This window comes from Sarcophilus harrisii, chromosome 3, assembly GCF_902635505.1.
Source record: "Sarcophilus harrisii chromosome 3, mSarHar1.11, whole genome shotgun sequence".
Classification (NCBI taxonomy): domain Eukaryota; kingdom Metazoa; phylum Chordata; class Mammalia; order Dasyuromorphia; family Dasyuridae; genus Sarcophilus; species Sarcophilus harrisii.
Genome location: NC_045428.1, coordinates 466,824,958 through 466,848,057, shown reverse-complemented (window position 1 = coordinate 466,848,057; position 23,100 = coordinate 466,824,958). Strand labels below are relative to the sequence as shown.

The following is a 23,100-nucleotide window of genomic DNA, read 5'->3' as shown; positions in this document are numbered from 1 at the left end:
AAATTGGAAGAACATAGGATAGTTTACCTCTCAGACCTGTGGAAGAGGAAGGAATTTATGACCAAAGAAGAACTAGAGATCACTATTGACTACAAAATAGAAAATTTTGATTATATCAATTGAAAAGTTTTAACAAACAAAACTAATCAGGCAAGATTAGAAGAAACAATAAACTGGAAAACATTTTTACAGTCAAAGGTTCTGATAAAGGACTCATTTCCAAAATATATAGAGAATTGACTCTAATTTATAAGAAATCAAGCCATTCTCCAATTGATAAATGGTCAAAGGATATGAACAGACAATTTTCAGATGATGAAATTAAAATTATTACTACTCATATGAAAGAGTGTTCCAAATCACTATTGATCAGAGAAATGCAAATCAAGACAATTCTGAGATACCACTACACACCTGTCAGATTGGCCAGAATGACAGGGAAAGATAATGTGGAATGTTGGAGGGCATGTGGGAAAACAGGGACACTGATACATTGTTGGTGGAATTGTGAACACATCCAGCCATTCTGGAGAGCTATTTGGAACTATGCCCAAAATCAAACTGTGCATACTCTTTGATCCAGCAGTGTTTCCCATAGAACAATAGTATTCCATTACATTCATGGATCACAATTTATTCAGCCATTCCCCAATTGATGGACATCCCCCAAATTTCCACTTCTTTGCCACCACAAAGAGAGCTGTCATAAACATTTTTGTATATGTGGGTCCTTTTCCCCTTTTTATCATCTCTGGGATGCAGACCTAGTAGTGGTATTGCTGGTTGAAAAGGTATGCATAGTTTAACAGCCCTTTGGATATAGTTCCAAATTGCTCTACAGAATGATTAAATCAGTTCATAGTTCCACCAACAATGAATTAGTGTTCCAATTTTCCTACATCTTCTCCAACATTTAGCATCTTTCTTTTTTGTCTTACTAGCCAATCTGATAGGTGTGAGTTGGTACTTCAGAGTTGTTTTAATTTGGATTTCTCTAATCAATAGATACTTAGATACTTAGTATTTTCATATGATTGTAGGTAGCTTCATGGGACTTTAATAAACAGTAGCTTAGCATACCAGACAATACATAGTCAAATGTTAGATTAAATGTAATCAAATGATAAAATGTATAGAAAAGACAATAAACATTATGAGGTAGTCAAAGAAAGAAGAGATCAGAGTGTGCTGATTCCATTTGAAGCTTTGTTGACTTTACATTCCACTTTGAAGTCTGGGTACAATTGACAGAGGGCAGCCTTTGTTGGGAGAAAAGCATGGGCATGCCACTGAATCATAAGGTTCATGGCACTTTATATACAAAGTCTTTGTTTGTTACTGTCTCTCTTCACCTCTGTCTCTTACAATCCTCAGCTTCATTCAAGGCTCAGCTCAGGTACCTCTTCCAACATGTTGGGGGCTATCCTCTAGATTTTTAGCACTGAATATATATATACATATATATATATATATATATATATATATATATATACCAATGGAATGTATTGGATGTCTATTGTTTGTCCTCTGCTCATCACATGACCAATCCCCCTTCTTTTCCAATTATACGCTCTCTGATAATACGCCTTTTAGTTTTCTTACTTACACAATACTTCATTAAAACTATATATGGCAGTAAATCAAGCTATCAGTTAATAAACATCTTATTAAGCATTTACTCACACCAGTTTTGCAAAGCTCTGGTGAATATAAGCAGTGTCAAAAAACACTAATATTCTAATTCCGGTGGGGGAAACAACTTCCAAAAAATTGTACATGCAAGATCTACCTTTGCCTACCAGCAAGAAAGGAAGGAATCGAACCCCCAAAAAGTTGATTTCAGGTCAACCCCATAATCATTATGACTTTCTCAAAAAATATTACTAACAATCATTACATAACTTTGCCATAGTTAAATTATAGGTTTAAGCACTTCTCTATTGATCCCTATTGGCCTTTGGCTGCTTCTTAATCTTAATTCCTTAGAGACTATAATTAACAGAATATTGATGTTTAAAAGATGACCTTTTTTTTTACAGGAAGAATCTTAGGCTTTTTAAAAGTAAAAGGTCCCAAGGCAACCATTATAAACATAGAATCTGCTCTGATAAGGGGTAGAAGCTGTCATTACTTGTCTTTACTGGAAAATGGAATTATATTACTTAGCATTTTAGTGGAATTATACTAACTTTTGGGTATGGGTCCAGCCATGTTTTCCTCTTTGAACTGTGCTTCTGACTCTCCTAATTTCTCCACTTTTACTCTCCTGCCTTCTTAGTCTACAAATTTTTCCCAATGCCTAGAGCTTTGTCATGCTGAAACATCCTTCTTTTTGTTCCCTTTTATGTCTCATCTTTCCTCACTAGAATATAAGATATTTTGAAGGTAGGGACTATCTCTGTTTTTATTTGTATTTGTGACGCTAGAACTTAGCATAGTGCCTGGCACATAATATATGCTTTTTAAATGCATATTTCTTCCTGCTTATAACTGTCCAATTTTTACCAAATCCATTCCTCATTAATCAAATGAATATTGAGCCACTACTAAGCAACAGACAAGTATTGAGCAGGCCTGCAGCATCATTAAACCTTTTAAATGCAGAAATTACTCTGCAAAGCACCTTCTAAGAATGAAGTTGACCCTTTCATTACAATTAAACACTATAAAACTCTTAGGATCTTAAAGGAAACTTTATCACATCCCAACTCATATATGTACACTTAACAGAAGCCTCTGATATTTCCAATTTCTAAGGGATACCCACATTTAGTAAGTCAAGTTCAAGGTGTGACCACAAAGTAATGAAACCACAAAGTAACAATTAAATAAACATATCAGATCATACACATCTAAGTAAATGGTTTCCCTTTAAAAGTAGTCAGCTCTGCAAACAATACATTTATCTTAACTTTGATGCCATTGCTCAAATAAAATTTGAAATATTTTCTGGGGAAATAACTTCAGATCTGAAACTCTTCAGTGGGAAAGAATTTTTTCCTTTGAGGGGAAATGAATTTTAGGGGCAAAAAGGGTTTCATTCAGACTCAATTCTGATGAATGGGTGGCAGGCAAACCTCAATAGTAATATCATTTTGCTCCAAAAGAAAGAATAACCATAAATTAACTAGAATGAATGGCTAAATTTCTCATTAAGTAGTACCAAAGCAATTTCTTTATTTTCTTAACTAGTGATTAAATAAATTGTGATAGAGTACAACCTAAAATAGGAAATGAGGGTAAACCTGTGGTCTCAAACAAACTGAATAAGTAATAATGATGACAACTCACAATGATATAGCATTTTAATAATCACAAAGCCCATTTTTTATCGTGAAGTAAACATGTCAAGAATTATCATTCTTATTTTAAAGAAAGGAAATTGAGGTTCAAAATACAACTAGAAAATGTCATTTAATCAAGAAGTATTTTTATTAAATATTTTTAATGTACCAAGCATTGTAGTAAGCAGTAGGGACACAAAAAAGGGAGGGGGAGAAAATATTGTTCTGCTTTCAAGAAGTTTACATTCAGTTAAGGGAACCAATATATATACAACCATGCACCTTCAAGATTTATACAGGAAGGAGGGAAATCAAATAAAAACTTACTGTACATCATGGCACAATTCCTGTACTTGGTTCAAATCAATCCAATACAACAAACATTCATTAAGGATTTATTATATCCAAGACACTGAAAATATGTAGTACAAAATATTCCTTGCTTTTAAGGAACTTATTTCCACATGGTGAATGAATTATTAAAATAAGTTAAGTATGTGCAATATCTATCTGTATCACTTGTCCTAACTTCTCTTCTCCCTCTAATCCTTAATCATTAAATGGTTGCCTCAGAAAAATTGAGCTTTGGGAAGACTTTAATTTTAAATTTCTAGGTCACCTGTTATGAGCCAGAACTTGAAACAAGGTGTTGACTCACTGGAGTTAATGGAAACAATGCTTGTGTGCTTAGGTTTACACCTTTGAGGTCACACATTAGAGCTCACACATTTAAGAGAGTTTACACATTAGAGGTCATACTTTAGAGTTCACACCTTTAGAGAGTTTATATAAGCTAGAAGCCTTCAGGAAGAAGAGGAGACTTCAGGAGATGGAGAAAGCAGGAGTCAGTGGAGAAGTCAGTTGAAGAGATTGAGAGCCAGAATTCAGTCGGGAGATTCAGAGAGAGCTGGAAGCTGAAGCTTGCAGAGGACTAGCAACAAGAGCTCTCGGAACCAAGGAAAGCTAACTGGGCTATTTTGGTAGAGACAATAAAGAACTGGATTTTAACTCCTGGCTGCATTTGAGGTAATTATTACTCTGAACTCAAGTGAAACTAAAGCTGCCTCCAGAACCTCCCCAAGAAACCTGCTCCCAGAGAATCATCATATTTTAGAAAAGAAAAGTGCAATCACCTACTGCAACCTAGGCATTGTCAGTCATCTTGTTTTGCCATCTTGAAAAGCCATTGCTTTTCAACGACTCTGGCTCATTTAAATCCAATTCACTTGTGTGTCAAGAAATCATATGATTTGATTGGTCATCGTCAAGAATGAAGTATGAACACAATCACCACTAAATCTATATTGGTAGCCTCAAAGGTGTCTATAGGTTTAATTAGCATCTTTATGCAGACTACCAGATCAACATATCCAGTTTTAGGCTCTCCCTTAGGCTTTGGTCATGTATTGGCAATCACTTATGAGACATTTCAAACTGAATGTTTCAGAGATATCCTAAATGCATCATATCTAAAGCTAAATTCATCTTTTCTCTTAAACTTTTCCCTCTTCCAAACTTCACTTCTTTTGCTAATGACCCTTCCAATGCTTCAAGGTCATAATCTTAATTCCTCTTCCTCATTCCATATATCCAAATTTGCTGTTTCTAACTTCATAATATCTTTTGAATCCTATCCCTTTTACACCATTCAAACAATTTCACCTTTGTTCAGATCCTAATCTCCTCTCACCTCCTTTATTGTAATAGCTTCCTAATTGATCTTTCTGCCTTAAATCTCTCACTACTCCAGATCATTCTACACTTTGCTGCCAAAGTAATTTTTCTTAAGCACAGATCTCACTAAGTGACTTCTCTTTTAAATCAACTCCAGTGGTCCCCAGTTGCTTCTAGAATAAAATATAAACTATATTTAAGCTGTTTAGCTTTTTAAAACCTTATACAACTTGGTCCCAATATACAGTTCCAGAGTCTTTGGATATTATGTGCTCCTACACTCTGTAGTTTAGCCAAAATATCTACTTTCATACTCTTCATATACAACATTTCATCTCCCTTCTCTATGTCTTTGTATTGGCTATCTTCCATGCATGGAATGCTCTGAATCCTTAACTCTGCATCAAGAGTCCCTCTCTTCATTTAAGACATCATCTTCTATATGAAGACTTTCCTGATCCCCTCAATGGTTAATTCCCTTTATAAGACTATTTCATATTATTGCCTTTCCCTCATTCACTATTGTGTACTTCTTCCCTGAATTTAGTATTACAAATACTACTTTTAAATCTTTGCATAGATGTGCCCAGATTTAGAATGTCTTCCCTTTTCTCTTCTGTCCCCAAGGTTACCTAGCTTCCTTCAAAGTTCAGACCATACACTGTTTCCTTGAAGAGGCTTTTTTCTGAACTTCCCAGCTGTTAATGTTCTCTTTGTGTAAAGTCATAAACCATTCAAGTTTGTATTAAGTACCTGATATGTGCCAGATACTGTGCTGACAATAGAATTACAAGCAATAAAAGTCTTTACTCACGAGAACTTTACATTCTTGTGAATGAGACAACAAATGTATACACACACACACACACACACACACACACACACATACATCATGAATATAGTCAATACATTCTTATGTATATGTGTGTATTTACATATATGTTATACATATGTATGTGTGTGTTTGCAAATGTATGCTAGTTTGGGAGAAAGGGTTGTAATAGTTCAGACTAAAGATGATAGAAGTATGTTAGTAGTAACAGGGTTAGAGAAAAGTAGCAAGATCTAAGATTTATTCTAAAGGTAGACTCTATAAGACATGGTAATTGATTGTATATGGGAGTGTGATGGAAAGAAAAAGATACAGGTTGGACTAGGTAATCTCTCAAGTTCTCCTCATTCAAAGGTACCTTAGATTTCTTTCATATATTTCATAGATACATACATATATTCATATATTTATTTACTATTCTTTGGTGTAATGTAAAGTCTTTGAGAATAGAAAATGTTTAATATATATTGTTGCATACCAAATTCTTACCAAAGTATTGAGAACATATCAGAAACTTTATAGTGTTTGTTGCTTGATTGGCCAGTCAATTCAATCTCTAAAATTCTGTGCAAGATTACTATGAGTTATGAACCTATGTAAATGGAAAGATGCTGGTATTCTTCACAAAAACAGATAAGGATGAAGGAAGGATATGTTAAAGAAGGAAAAGAAGTTCCATTTGGAGGCCACCAATGTCGAGATAGGTTATCCAGTTTGAGATATTTCATATTGAGTTGATGATGAAAGACCAGAGTCCAGGAGACAAATTACAGTTGGGTGTATGACATAAATCACTTGTATAGAGATAATTAAACTCATGGGAACTAATGAAACTATTAATAGAGAAGGTATATAGAGAAACAAGAACCATGGGGAACATCTCTAGGTAGGGAAAGATATGTTTCATGATTCAGCAAAGGAAATTGAGAAATAGTCAAACAGGCAGAAGAATCAGAAGAAAGAATGATAATGAAAACACAAGGAAGAGAATCTAGGAAGAGGAAGTAGTCAACATTGTCAAATGCTAAAGAGAGCTGAAAAAATTTAAGGACTGAGAAAAAGTGAATGTGTTAACATCTAAAAAAATCCTTGGAAATCTTGGAGAAAGCAATTTTAGTTAAATGTTGAGGTCAGAAACCAGGCTAAAATGGGTTGAAAAGTAAATAAAAAGAGAGTACATGAAATGAGTGTACATTATTTTTTCAAGGATTTTGGCTTTGAAAGAAAATGGAGATGTAGGACCACAACTTAAACAGATGGTTAGATCACATGAAAATTATTAAGGATGTGGGAAATTTGGGTGAGTTTTCAGGCAACAGGGAAGCAGCAGTGACCAAGGAGGGATTAAAGGTTAGAATGAAGGTTCCAGAAGCTCTATATGAGGAACAAGATAAATTTCATTAGGGAAGAATTAACTTATTGTTGTATAACAAAAAGAGTCAGTTGAATTTAAATGACACAAATGATAGAGGGAACCCACTGCACTACATTGTGTGACTTCCTTCAACAGTGTTCAACAGCATAGATCCAAGAACTGAGATGGATGGGAGGTAGCCCAGGAATGGTTTTGGCAAAGCATGAATGGCCACAGGACAAGAGAAAAAGCTTTTGAAAACATAGATGAGTGTATAATTGAACTGGCTAATTCTTGAATCAAGATTATGAAGAGAGGAAAACAAGAACAAAGCTGAGATGATCAACCAGCAGAATGAGGAAGTTTTGATCAAGCATCAAGATCTATAAAAACAAAGTAACAATGTTCTTAAGGACATGATGCTGGGTCTTTATTTCATTCCAAGATTTTGGGTGATGATACACACTCAGAGTATTTCTTACATATGAATAACAATAATAATAATAGCATCTGTATAATACTTTAAAGTTTACAAAGTACATACATTATGATTATTATCTTGTTTTATTTGTACCCAAATCCTGGAAGGTAGGTGCTGCTATTTTATAGATTTTTTTAAAAATGACTTCCCCAGGTTGGCTCTGAAGTCAGGTCTTTCTAACTCTTGGCCGACCACACCATTTAACAGCTTCAAATATGCAATATATTCTTTCCTTAAAAAAATAATAGCTTTTTATTTTCAAAATACATGCAAAGATAGTTTTCAACATTTACTCTTGTAAAACCTTGTATTCCAAATTTTTCTCCTACCCTTCCTCCACCTCTTCCCTTCGACGTCAAATCATTCAAAATAGGTTAGATATTTGCAATACTTTTATACATATTTCCACATTTATCATGCTGCACAAGAAAAAAATCATATCAAAAAAGGAAATAAAATGAGAAAGAACAAAAGCCAAGTAAACAACACAAAAGGAGTAAATACTATGTTGTGATCCACATTCACAAATATATAAAGAGAGTACAAAGAATACTACTCTCTTTGGATGCAGAAGGCTCTCTCCATCATAAGCCTATTGGAATTGGCCTGAATGACCTCATTGTTGAAAAGAGCCATGTTCATCAGAGTTGATTATCATATAATTTTGTTGTTTCTGTATATAATGTTATTGCTATGTACAATGTTCTCTTGGTTCTACTCAATTCACTTAGCATCAGTTCATGTAAGTCTCTTCAGGCCTTTCTGAATATCCTACTGAATGTTTCTTAATAAACCAGTAATATTCCCTAACATTCATATACCATAACTTATTTAGCCATTCCCCAATTGATGGGCATCCACTTAGTTTCCAGTTCCTTTATGTAAGATATTCTGTTGACAACAAGACTGGTTCTTAAATGGGTTATGGAGAGGAAGAGATGAATAGCTGAGGGTAAAATCCTCGTGGAGAATCTAAAAATAAACTGTGAATCTAAGGCTTTGGAGAGGGGATATGGAAGTGAGAGATCTATTGTCTGAGTCTCATAGCTCAATCCAGCAATGAGAGATTACCCCCAACTCCATGGTAAACAAGAGTACAATGTTACTATAGTAAATTAGGGCAAAATTTCTGGAATCTACCGGAGAAGTAGGAGTTGAGTGCCTTCAAAACCAGTCCCAGAGCAAGACCAGAATTAGGGCATCACATCCCTGCCTCCCTTGCATGACACCTAGCGGGGTTAGGGTTATTCCACAGATTCCCTGCAATTCACTGTGATATTTCCTCTCTAGGAGTCTCCCAGTGGACTTTATTCCCTAGCATGGACTTTCACTGGACATCAGTTTCATTATCTGTAAAATGGTGATAATAATAGTATCTATCTCACAGAATTGTTGTGAAGATCAAACTAGATAACAATTGCAAAGTGTTCTACAAACTTTAAAGCTCTATATAAATGTTAGATATTATTATTGCTGTTGTTACTGTTGTTGTTATAACAGTACAGTTACTAAGATTTATTTATCTCAGGAGGGGAAAATAAATAAAGTATCCATGGGATATGGAGGTATGGGCTCCTCAGCACATGTATTGATAGGAACATTTGTACTCTATCCTACATTATTCTATCAAAGTCATCTGTCAGTTAGACTCAATCCACAGAATGGTAACCAATGCATAAAAATGTTGGAGGGACAAAAGCAATTACAGTGCATACAAAGATCCTCGGAATTATAATTCCAGGATGCTTCATGGCAATCCTGTGACTGTTTTTTTCCTTAAATCTCACTAAATCTACCAGAAATATCATTGGCTCTCATCTCTGGGCTCCTGTTATCAGGATCCCTATATTTATGTAGTGTTTAGAGTTTTCAAAAGTCTTGCAGATACATGGACTCATTCAATCACGTCATCAGCCTAAAGTTTCCATCTTTACAGAACCAGTTAGTACTGAAGGCATCATCTTTGTTGTGCACTTGATAAAGAAAAAGTGCAAGAAGCAGACATTACCCTAAATTCATTATTTATCAAGGGAAAATTATTGCATGGCCTGTTGCATTATTGTATTACTGTCTTGTCTGATGTGTTTCCCATTGCCAGTAAAGTAATACAGTTTATGTAATGTCTCTAGAATTATTCATTCTCTTCTTCCCAGTCATAATGCAAAGATGAAACCTGGAATTGTAAGGAAAATCAGCTGTGGAAAACTTAGTAACTGATCCATATAATGGCCCATTACAACTCCAAGTACCTGTGCTATACAATGCTGTCCACTTCTAGTATTAAAACTAATGGACTCAGAATGCAAATTAAAGATAGAGTTCTGCCCCTAGAATCAAGAAGAATTACATTCAAATTCAGCCTCAACCACTTGATCTTGGGCAAGTCATATAACCTCTGTTTGCTCCAATTCTTCATCTATAAAATGAGAATATTGGCTCCTACTTCCCAGGCTTGATATGATATCAAAATCAAATAATATTTGTAAAATACTTTGAAAATCTTAAAGCACTATATAAATGCTACCTATTGTTGCTGCTGCTGCTGTTACCACTATTATCACTATCACTACTACTACTACCACTACCACTTCTACCAACATCATCACCATTATTGAAAACCTGCATCAAGAAAGTCAGAATGACTGTGCAACACTGACAATTTATGCCGCTACTATGTCATCAAACTCCAGACCAATAGTGAGACCTAGATAGGAGAGAGAATGGAGATGAGGAAGAAGGAAGGAAGGAAGGAAGGAAGGAAGGAAGGAAGGAAGGAAGGAAGGAAGGAAGGAAGGAAGGAAGGAAAGGAGAGGGTGAAATAGTGGAAGGAAAAAGGAGAAAAGAAAAGGGAGGATAAGGGAAGAGAGGGGAAGGAAAATTGGGAATAGAAAAAGATAAGGAGAGAAAGATTAAGGATAAGTCACAAATGAAGAATTTTAATAATTTTATTGACATTCATTTTATACCACTTAAAATGCATCACACTGAAGAAGATAAAATTAGGAAATACAATGGAACTAGTCTTTACCTTCTGAATCTTTTTTGTAGAAAACTCCATGTGGATGCAGGGAATAAGGTCGAGAAGCAAAATTCTTTAAATGAATGACAATCACATCATCCACTTCAACCCTCAAGATGGGGCCTAGGAATCCAAGCCAGGGAGGTTTGGGAATCTCCTTGGAATAGGTCTCATCTGTGTATTGTTTGTAAATAGCCTTTTTGTAAACATTTCCAATCCTGTTGGGTCCTCTTTTGAGAAATAGAGTGGCAAGTCTGAAGTGAAAGGAAGAACATTTTGAGATTAACTTTTAAAAGCTGTAACAACAAGAACAACAATCATATCATCAAGTTCAAAGTCCTCTAAGGTTACTATGTCAATTATGCCCTTTGCATCTAAGAGAGAATCACAATATATTCTTCCATGACCTCCCTCACATTTTACTCATTCAACTAATATTTATTGCAAAGCACTAAGCTAGGTTTTATGAATAATAAAATAGAAATTTAAGACACCTACACCTAAAAGACACCTAAAAGAACCTACAGTCCAGAGACATCTGAGATACAGATGCACAGAAAATATTGGTATGTACTATGCAAGATCAGATGCCAATGAATACGGTAGTACTCACAAATCTGCTCTATGAGTTTTAAAAAAAAACAGAAATAATGATGGATTGTATAATCAAAGACAATTTCAAAAGAAGGTGATTCTTTAAATCTTGAGATTTGGGAAGAATTTGAAGAAATAGAGAAGACATTCTAAGTAGAGGGCATCAAATGAACAAAAGTGTGAAATGAACAAAAGGTGTACACATGGCAAGTATGAAGGGCAGGGAGGGGAATAACCTTGTTGAAGAAAGAGAAATCAAGAAGTGAGAAATAAATTTGCAAAGGTGATTTGGGGACAGTTTGTGGAGGGACTTTTGCAAGCAAAGGAGTTTAGACTTCATACTATAGGAAACAGGGAATCATTAAAAGTTTTTGAGCAAGGAAATGATATTACCAGAGCTATATTTTAGGGAAATTAATCAGGCAAAGTCAGACTGAATACAAAAGGATGATACTGAATGTGTGAAAACTAATTAGGAACGTATAAGTATGAAATCAGAAGGTCCTGATGGGTACTACTTAGTTGACTGTGATGGAAATGGAAAGGAGGAGACATCATAAAATCCTAGATTGTATACCTAAAAGAGATCTCAGAAGTCATCTAATGCAAAGCTTCTTAAACTATCGTTCACAGTCCTATAAGGGATCTCATAACTAATGTGGGGGTCACAAAATTATTAATTATCAATAAATGTTTAATTGTATACCTATTTTATATACCTATATGCCTGGGGTTGCATAACAATTTTGGGGGCAAAAAAGTAGTTAAAAGTGGAAAGAGTTTAAGAAGCCCCAATCTAATACAACTGCCTCATCTCAGAAATGAAAGACCAAGACTTGGGGTAGGAAAAGTTCACTGTAACAAAGGTAGCTGAACAGGATTCTTGCCCAGATCTTGCCTCTGAATCTCATTGTCTTCTCACTATGCTGAATGTGAAAGACATTATTAAGGAAGAGTTGAAAGTATTTCATAACTTAATTTTCTGTTTTCAACCCAAGGTCTATCTTAGTACCACCATTCCCTCTGTTGTTGAAGTCACACACCTTGGGATTATTTTTTACTCCTCTGTTTCTCATATCTAATCAGTTACTACATTCTATTGATTTCATTTCTCAAACACTATCCACATTCATTCCCTCTTTTATTTACTCTGCCACTTGCTTGGGACAAACTTTCATTATCAATAGCCAAGAATATTGCAAAGGATTAATAGAGCTTTGCATCTCCATCATCTTCTATGCAAGATCATTATACCAACACATCCTTCATACTTCCACCAAAATAATCTTCTGTCTGTATAAGTTTGTGTTCATACTTCTTATTACCTATCAAGAGAAGTTTTGTGCTCTACACAATCTTTTCCATCTGTATTTCATGTTTTTATTCTCCATTGACTTAATGTTTCAGCCAAATTAAATCATTTTCCTTAACAGGGACTGCTCTACTATCTTTCTTTGGATTATATTATATGCCAACATTCTCCCTCTCCTTATTTACCTGTTGAATTTTTGTCTAGTCTTCAATGGTCAATTCACACCACCTTTTCTCCACAAAGTCTTCCATAAACATTCAAGTTAATTATGATTTTATCTGACAAGTCATATAGTTGGCTCTAATATTTGTATTTTTGACTATCTGCATTTGGGACTTATCCCCCATATCCCATTAGACTGAAAACTCCACCAGGGACTAGACTATGAATTATCTAAACTTTGTGTATATAATAACATAGTTACCAGGTCCAGATGAACTATATCTTGGATTCTGAAGGAGAGGTGAAAATTGTGATTATTTAGCTACTGTCAGATTCTAGAAGACTATGGGGAATGGGAAAAGTCCTTAACCGACTAGAGAAAGGCAAATTTTTTCCCCATTTTTTAAAAGGGTAAAGAGTTTCATTTATGGAGTACTTTAATGTGTTTAATCACAATTCCTATCAAAATTCTGGAATGTATTATTCAAGACTTGACTAATAGGAATGACAAAGAGCCAGCAAGACTTCTTTGACAAGTCATACTAGATTAACTAGATTAACATATTTCCTTGTTAGGATACTAAATTGGAAGATCCTAGGAATGGCATAGATATAATTTATGTAGAATTTTAGAAAAATATTTGGTATAGTTCATGTTATACTTATCTAAATGATGGAGAGAGTAGAGCTTTCTTTAAATAGAACTTAAATATATTTGGGGCCTCGTTGATTGACAGGACAAAAAAAGTCATTGATAATTTAGCATTAGCTTGAAAGAAGTCCCTAATAATCTTCTATGGATTGAAGTACATGGCCTCTGTGCTCCCTTCTAAGACATCTAATTAGCAAAGCAGCTAAAAGTGGATTTGGGTCTGAAAACTTGAGTTCAAATACTGTCTCACACTGTTACTTAACCATATGAACATGAGCAAATCATTTAATCTCTGTCTGCCTCAGTTTCCTTATTCTTAAAATAGCACCCATCTCATAGGGTTGATGGAAGGATTAAATGAGTTAACATATATATACTTTGCAAATCTTAAAATGAGATATAAATTCTAGTTATTATTATTCGAACTCTGAGATTCTGTATTTCCATGATACTAAGATTCTGTAGTACATAATTTATACTCATAACTTTTATACTATTCCTGTGAGGTAAAGAGCAAACATTTATTATTCCTTTCATGTTACTGATAAGAAGATGAAGTATCTGGGTGGTACAGTGGACTGATTGCTGGATATGCAGTTCAGAAGAGCTCAGTTCAAACCTAACAGTTATATGCCTTCCCTGCCAAACTATCTTGTATGCAGTTTTTAAAAATATTTTTTCTGTATATATTTATATATGCTCTTGTTGTCTCCTCTGCTTGAATGTAACAACTTTACAAGTAGAGATTGTTTAATTTGTTTTATTTATGTCCCCAGTGTCTACCACAGTGCCTGGCATATAGTAGGTAATTAATTATAAAGGTTTATTTAATTGAGTGATATTTGAGAGTGAAAATTCATCAGGCCTAGAAGTTCAATCTAAGTGGGTAAAATGTCTTCATTTCATCTCCTTTTGCTCTAGGCTTTCTGTGTTTTTTCTACTTTTTTCTTTAATAATAGCTTTTTTTATTTTCAAAATGTAGGCAAAGATAATTTTCAACATTTACCCTTGCAAAATCTTGTGTTCCAAATTTTTCTCCCTTCCTTCCTGCCTCTCTTCTCCCCTAGATAGCAAGTAATCCAATTTATGTTAAACTTGTGTAATTCTTCTGTACATATTTCCACATTAATCATGTTGCACCGGAAATATCAGATCAAAAAGGGGAGAAATGAGAAAAAAAAAAGCAAGCAAACAACAACAAAAAAGGTGAAAACACTATGTTGTGATCCACATTCAGTCCCCACAGTCCTCTCTCTGGCTCTCTCCATCACAAGTCTTTTGGGACTGGTCTGAATCACCTCGTTGCTAAAAAGAGCCACATCCATCAGAATTGATCATCACATGATCTTGTTGCTGTGTACAATGTCCTCTTGGTTCTATTCACTTCACTTAAACAATAATATTCCATAACATTTATATTTCATTTAGCTATTTCCCAACAGATGGGCATCCACTCAGTTTCCAGTTCCTTGTCACTACAAAAAGGACTACTATAAACATTTTTGCACATGGGGGTATCCTTTCTCATTTTTATGATCTTTTTGGGATGCAGACTCAGTAGAGATCTTCTAGATCAAAGAGAATGTACAGTGATAGCCCTTTTAGGCATAGTTCCAAATTTTGGTTGGGTTTTCTAAAAAATAAAAAAAAAACAGATGGAATAATTCAGGGATTCACATTTAATTCCTCAAAGTTGTGACTAGTTGTGACTAGTATACACAAATTAGTCTTGTAAGTCTTGCATCATTTTTCTAAGTAGATCCACCAGTCTTATACTTGACTCAAAGGCAAATGCTCAGATATTTCTGGCATCACAGTTCCTGCATGATCTCAGTATTGAGTGACTGAGAATTAATCATTCAGAAATGATGGGACTGAGATATTACTATCAAAGTGGAAACTCCTGGCTGAAGGCAAATATGTGAGACGGGAGGGAACCCTGAAACTATCTAGTAGTAGATTCCAAAGACTTGACTGAAAATAGGATGAATCTTTAGGTTTAGTGTAATTTCCTGAGCTTCCCAAATCTCTCTGAAAGTTAGGTCAAGGCTGGTGAACCAAGCCTTGTATTTATACAAGTTATCACTATTGCCCCTAATTGTAAGCTAGAAAGATATACAGGTAGTACCTCACTCAGGCCACCTGATAATGCATCATCTTCTTTATGTGGAGATGACATAGTTGACTCACTAACAAAAGGAATGAGCTTTTGAGTTACTCTTCTGTAATAGGACTAGAGATGCTAAAGGAAAAAGCTTTGGAAATAAAGTTAGGAGTCCTGAGTTTAACTCCCAACCCTAACCACTGTGGTGACCTTGACAAGTCATTTCACTTTTATGAGCCTCAGTTACCTCATGCATTAAGTAGAGGTAATACTTATGCTATTGGACTCACAAGGTTATCATGCAGACCAAATATGTGTGTGAAGGAACAATATAGTGCAGTGAATAGATTGACTGAGCCAGGAAGATCTGGATAGAGTAATCCAGTCAATACTACCATTGTATCTTTAAAGGAGTGCCAGTCTATACCCTTATGGCTCCACTCACCAACCTCAGGATCAAAACTTCCCTCCTTGGGCATTATTCCTCTAAAAGTACCTTATCATCAATGGCACACAAAGGTTGATCAACAAATCTGTGAAATAACATAAATGAGACACAAACTCACTGACAACCAAAAATTCATGAAGTTCTATCATTGTGTTCTTGATCAAGGTTATGCAGGGATAGTTGGACACAGCCAATCTCTTCAAGGCCATTTCTTCTCACACTTCTTCCAACAGTACACAAACTCCACTGTTAGTTCTCTCTTCTGCCAATCTCCTATCCTCTTTTCTTCCTCTTCTTTTTCTCTCTTTTCCCTTTTTTTCTCCTTCATTTTTTCCAGAATTCCTCTCCTTCTCCTCATATGACCTTCATTGTTTTATACAAAGAATGTGCTCAGAATTTAAAAACTAGTCCTACATCCATCTCTGCAACCTTCATTCGGGCACAGGAATTGATGATGTGCCTAATATATGCAAAACACTATTCTAGGTGATGGGAATAGAGAAGGGAAAAAATAGTCCTTTGTGCTCTCAAAAATACTATGAGGTTCCAAATAATCTATTTGCCTTCTTCCAGTGTTTCAGACTGCAAAAGTCAACTAGGCTAGCAGAGAAACCCAGAACCAGATATTATACTCTCTCTGACCTTATGTAGCACTTTTTGAAAAGAGGTTTTCAGTTTTATTGATGTGTCTTGTTTTTACGTCATATATATATATATATATATATATATATATGTATATATACACACATTATATATATAATATACATTTTCAGTTTCTTCTCATTTTGTGTCAGGTCTCTTGTAACAAGATAAAACACTGAAGAAAAATTAAGAGGATAGTGACCTTATCTGAAAGTTTGAGAAATATTTCACATCTGTACCATCCCCAAACTCTCTTTTCTCTCTTTTCCCACTCTGTTAAAAGAAAGAAAATAACAAGTTTCTTATAACAAATATGTTTAGTCAAACAAAACCAAATTTTGCAATGACTGCAAACACAGATTCACATACATGGCTACACATACATACACAGATAATATTTATCTACCTACACATACATACACACAGTATACATTAGAAAGAAAGAAAATAACGTGTTTAGTCAAACAAAACCAATTTCTGCAATGCCTGCAAACATTATCTATCTGTCTATCCAACTAAACACATATATACATTTTTGTATACAGCCATATATGTATATGTGTATATATACATATACATTTGTATACAAGTCATTCTATACTATATGAATATCTATGCTAAATAAATGTAAATATCACCTTCTGGAAATGAATAACATGTTTTATTATCACTCTTCTAGAATTATGAATGCTCATTATATTGATCATAGTTCTCACAACTTTCAGGATTATATATACTCTTTTCTCTTTCTCTTCAATAATCATCAAAGATCTGTCATATTTAATTTTCTTTTAATCTATTCATATCCTTAACTTCATTTTGGATTATTTTTAGTTAGATTTATCTAGGGCCAATGGAGTAAATTAAGATCTCCTATTATAGTTTTATTATCTACTTGTAATTATCTTCTAATTATCTTTTTGTCTATTTTTGTTGTTGTCTTGTCTGATATTATAATAATGAGCCCTGATTTCACTTTCTTTTTTATGTTCATTACATAGAGAATTTATTATTGCTGAGATCTGAAGTCTTTTTATCTTCCTCTCTAAAGGGATCTAGATTCATGTTTTCTACTTCAAAATTATTTAGTAACTTTCTAATTTGTAAGTTATTTAGTAATCCATTTGTTTAATGGCAATATTGAGTCAGGCTCTGCTATTTCTTTCTATTCAGCCATCTCAGTCTTCTACTACACATGTAGATGATTGAACAAATAAATGAAGATGAAAAAAATAATAAGTTCTGGGGGTACAAATAAAAAGTAGGATAGATCAAAAGATCAATTCCTAACAAGAGAATAGGGTAACACATAAGACTCAGTCCCTGACCCATTTTTTTGTTTGTTCTTTCTTATTCTGCATATAAAAAGTGGAGTCTTTCATAGAGCAAACCATAGAATTCCTGGAATTACATTTTAGGTTAGATTTTGCAATGAGGGAATTGAAGGCATTAGAACAGCAACTGGTTAATTGTGGGAATTGGAATGAACCATACTGATTCCATCTTGTGACTCAATTCTGGAGCTGGCTCAGTTTCTTTCTGTTCAATTATGGACCTAGTCCAGTTTCTGTCTAAGACATTAGAAATGACTGGTAGGAGGTCAAATTGACAAGACAATCACAAAGAGAAGGATAAGAACAAAAGACTCAGAGGAAATAAATATGTAAGCAAACTAAGCACAAGGTATAAGGCATACATTTAACATCCAAGCAATAATACCTAACTACTGTTCATCTTGGAGAATGCAAATCATATATGTCCCTGCAAGGTGATAAGGGTGTAACTTCAAGGGAGTTTTCCAAAGGAATTAATCCCAGATGAAATATTAATTAGAATGCCAGGAAAGGGTGAGTTTGTTGTTTATAGCATAGCCCCAGGAAGATACTATTGGAAGCAAATGCAAAAGACTTCCTCACCACTACCCCCACCCCCAAGACATTCCACCACCTCTACAAGCATGGAAACTTATGAAGAATCCATTTCCTGTTGCTAAGAAATCCAGTTGAGTCAGGCCTCCTTGCTTTACTCACTGCTGTGACACAGAACTAGGATTAAAACAGGATGAAGCTACTGAAATCTGACCAAAGCCCTGGGGGCAGTAATGTCAGCACAGACACCTTTTCAGTCAGAAAGAGAATTTGTTTGCCAAAATTAGCCTTGTTATGGTTGTTGATTTTTTTTTCCTCTTCTAACAAATTCCATGGAAATTGCTTGAGGAAAGTACCTGCAAATCCTTGGAAATTAGTTTTGTGGGTGTGTTTTTTTTTCCTCCCAATAGATTGGTATCAAGATCAAGGTCTAGATATTCCGAGTAAAAAGTCCATGCCTAGGAATTGAGGCTTTGATGTATACAAAAGTTACTTTACTCTTCTGTAGTCAGTAAGTGGCAGCAGCATCCATCATACTGAACTAAATGCTTGCTATGTACTTGGTATCAAGGACACAGAGATCTGTCTTGTTTGCGTGCCATTTAAGAGTTTCTGATCTAGTTGAGATGATCGAACATGTAAATAAAAGGGTCAATAACAATACAATACAAATACAAGCCATGGGATAAATGCCCATAAAAAGTTGCATGGCATATGGGAAAGAACCCTGAATTTGGAGTCAGAGGGCCTGAGTTCACATTCCAGATTGACAACTTGCTCCCTTGTGTGACCTCAGATAAGTATTAACTTCTCTTGACCTCAGTTTTTTCCTATGTAAAATGAGATGGTTTCTGAGATCTCTTCTAGCTCTAAATCTAGATTGATTACCATCAATCTTTTGATTTTTTTTGATTGATCTCAATGATTGATTGATTTTTTGATTGATCTCAATGATAACATGATCTCATGGTTCCACTAAAAGAGGGGATAATCAATACTGTAGGAATTCAGAGAGGGGGAGTATCAGTGCAATCTAGGACATTTTGTGAAAACTTCCCAGAGGAGTTCAGGGCTTAAGGTGGGTCCTGAAGTTAGGGAAAAGTTGTATCAAGCAGAGAAGATTAGGGCAAAGATTCCTGATAGGGAGGTAACATTTCTGTGAGTACTTAGAAGCTTACTAAGGCTACTTAGGGAATAAACATTTATTAAGCATCTATTTGTCAGGCACTGTGCTAAGCTCTTTAATTAAGAGTTTTCTGAAATTGAAGAAGACTATTATTCCCCAAGGAGAAAGAAAAAGGACTAGGACCACTTCAATTCTGGTTAGAGAGAGAGAGAGAGAGAGAGAAAGAGAGAGAGAGAGAAAGAGAGAGAGAGAGAGAGAGAGAGAGAGAGAGAGAGAGAGAGAAAGGGTGAAGATTTGATTACACACTATAACTAACTGTAGAGCCTATAAGCCCTTCCTAATTAAGTTAATCATAAAGTCCTCTGTGCTTCCCCTTGAACTCTCTCCTTCTGAAACTTCATTTCCCTCAGAATCTTCTCTAAAATAGATTAGATTTATTACAAAATGAATCACTAAATTGTAGCTGAATACAGAGGAGAGAAAGGAAAAGTGTAAAGACAAAAGAACCTTTCCCCACACTCACTACTCTGGTCCTGTATTTTGAAGAAAGACCTTCAAAGGACAGTTAAGGCTCAGGAATCCTTGTGCAGAAAACTAGCCTGGGTTTGGACACAGTGAGATCTGTAGCATAAATATGCTGGTAAATGTTTAAAAGGTGACAGTCCAGGAAGAAGTAAAATGTACCTATGATAAACTTTTAAATTCTCTGGGAAGAATTGGCAACAGAGCAACATCATAAAAAAAGCAAGGGAGAGAGAATCAGAAGAATGAGTTCAAACCCACATCTGGCACTAGCTGCTGTTTGATGGTGGGCAATGAAATGAAGCTTCTCTGAATTTCAGTTCTCTGCTTCACCTGTAAAATGGGAACAGTAAAACATGCACTAATTATTGCTATAAGATTGTTGTAAGGAAAGCACTTCATAAACTATTGGGCAAATTACTTGGCTTCTCTCGGTCTTTCCTCATCTGTATGCTGAGAGAATTAGGTTCAGTGATCTCTAAGGTTCCTTCCAGCTTAATCTATAATGCCATGAATCAAAACTGTAAGGCATTCTCCTTCATCTGTTTTGGTTTTCTGTCACTTCCTCCCCACGCCAAGAACCACTAAGGTGGGCTTCTACCTGTTACCAGCCCAGAAGCCTCTTTCCCCTTCTCTAAAACCAACTCAAAGGTCCAGTTTCAAGTGGAAGGAAGAAGAGAGAGACTAAGTAGAGAGAAGGAAGGAGAAAAGAGGCAAAAGAAATGCCCTTTCAATGGAAAAGAGAAGGATGGAGTAGAAATGGAAATAGTAGAATAAAGAAATAGGGGGATAGGATTGATCCACAAAACATGACAACATTCTCACCTAAGAATTTAATACTTTTTGATGATGATGATGATGGTATGAGATAGTAAATAAATTGTGAACAATATCCTTTTTTTAAAAAAGTTGATCCTAATAAAATGACATCTTCATTTTCTCTTCAAAACTTGGACAGAGCCTTGTCTCTTTCTTGCAGATATACAAGGATCTCCTTAGTATCAGGTTTTACATTGGTTGACTCCATGAAGCAATAATATGGTTAGCACAGTTTTCCTTTTATCAACTTCTAAAATCCTGAGATGAGAGCAATTGTCACCACCATAATCAAGGTCCAGGAGCCATTTTGCCTACATAATTTTCTTTATTAGTTTGGCACTGACCAGAAATGAATTCTCCTCTATTGAACCAGCATGATGTTCAGGCCTAGGGTGAGGATTGAGGTTTGGATACTCCAAAGAGGAGTATCCCAGACTCAGAAGCTTTAATTAAATATTTTATTGGTCCAACTAGGATTAGTGTAAGTAGATCAAAATGTTGGCCCGGTTGCCAAGTAAATCAAAGGAGCTCATTTGTTCAAATTAAATCCAGCAAAGATGTACAGAATGGGAGCCTGGCTTGAATCTTTCTTATTAGATTCTAACTCCTAAATGTCACAATCTCCTTAAAACATTGTCATATAGTCTCAATTGCATTTTAAACTCTAGTTTTCAGGCTAGCAGCCAAGTTACTTAAATATATGGGAAATCTATTAAATTGTACCTTCTTAGTTTTGCAAAAATCTTGGCATTTAAGACCCTTCATAATCTGGTGCTACTCTACCTTTCCACTCTGGTTAAATTAATGCCCCTTCAAGAACAATTAGCCAATCAGAATATATATTGTCTCTCCCTGCTTCCACATCATATAGATACTCCCTGTTCCCACCTCTGTGGCTTTTTCTGAGCTATTCCCTTGGTCAATATTACTCTGCCTTTACAGGTTGAATTCTTATTCATCCTTTAAAATACAATTCAAATGACATTGTCTCTAAGAAACTTCTCTGATCAGTCAATAGCAAGTTTTCTATTTGAATCTTGAATTGTACTTTATCATGTAACATGAAATGCCATGTATATCTATTTGCTATATGTAGCTATTTTGCATTTTATCCTCCTATTAGACTATAAGATTCTTGAATGCAGGTGCCATATTTTACATAAACTTTGCAACTCCCCAAGTACTTACCAAGAAACTCGGCACATAGTAGGCACTAAATAAATAGATGGTGCTTTTGTTGGAGGACTGATAGCTCTAATCATTTATTTTCCATCTCATTCTCAGAACTATGGAGTTAGTTGATATGTATGACACTGGTCAGTTTGAGTCCCCAAACTTATTTCTGTTAACTAATTCCATCTGATGCCTCCTAGTTTATATAATCTTGTTGATATCAAAAATAGAAACATAACTGGAAAGTCTTGTTCATGTGACAATCAGCATGGAAAGTGCCTTCTTTTCCCCCACCTCAAATATTTAAAAAGAAAAAATCAGTGTAGTTCATGGGGGGATGGAGAAAGACCTTTGACTTCAGGACATAAGATCCAGGGGCTTAGTGATTATTAGACTTTTGGGGTTGGGGGGAAGCTGTTTAAGAGGCTACAAAAAATTATGAGGAATTCACCTGAAGTTAGACTACAGGGTTAAGGAAAAAGGAAGTAAACCATCTAATAGCTTCCCATTTTAACTAATTGTTCTTATTACTCAAGTATTAAGATCCGATTTTTCTATCTGGGAAGGGGTAGAAATATTGTTAGCAATCTCTAAATTTCAATGTCTTAGAATGCAGTCACTCTCGATTTAGTTGTGTCTGTGGCCAAGAAAAACTTAACACTTCAATTCTATCTATCTATCTATCTTTCTATCTATCTATCTATCTTTCTATCTGTCTGTCTGTCTATCTATCTATCTATCTATATTTTGTTGAGGCAATGGGGTCAAGTGACTTGTCCAGAGTTACACAGCTAGGAAGTGTTTGAGGTCACATTTGAACTCAAGTTTTCCTGACTTCAGGGCTGGTGCTCTATCCACTGCCTTTTATCTATATTATTTTAATGACTCCTAAACATTCTAGTAATGATTACAAATATGCTAAAGTAGTCTGATCCAAAAGGTGTTACTATCTAGTAGAGGATGTAAAATTGACATATTTGAAAGGATTAGGAAAAAACTAGAATATAATCAGGCACCAATATGAGTCATAAATT

At 35.0% G+C, this 23,100-nt stretch overlaps 1 protein-coding gene across 1 annotated transcript in view; it reads right to left on the bottom strand.

Moving 5' to 3' along the window:
- HEPHL1 (hephaestin like 1) overlaps nt 1-23,100 on the bottom strand; it is a 90,855-nt gene that overhangs the window by 61,692 nt on the left and 6,063 nt on the right. The window contains exon 2 of the mRNA XM_031961008.1: nt 10,654-10,898. Coding sequence (XP_031816868.1) covers nt 10,654-10,898 — 245 coding nt within the window. The remainder of the gene's footprint in view (nt 1-10,653; nt 10,899-23,100) is intronic.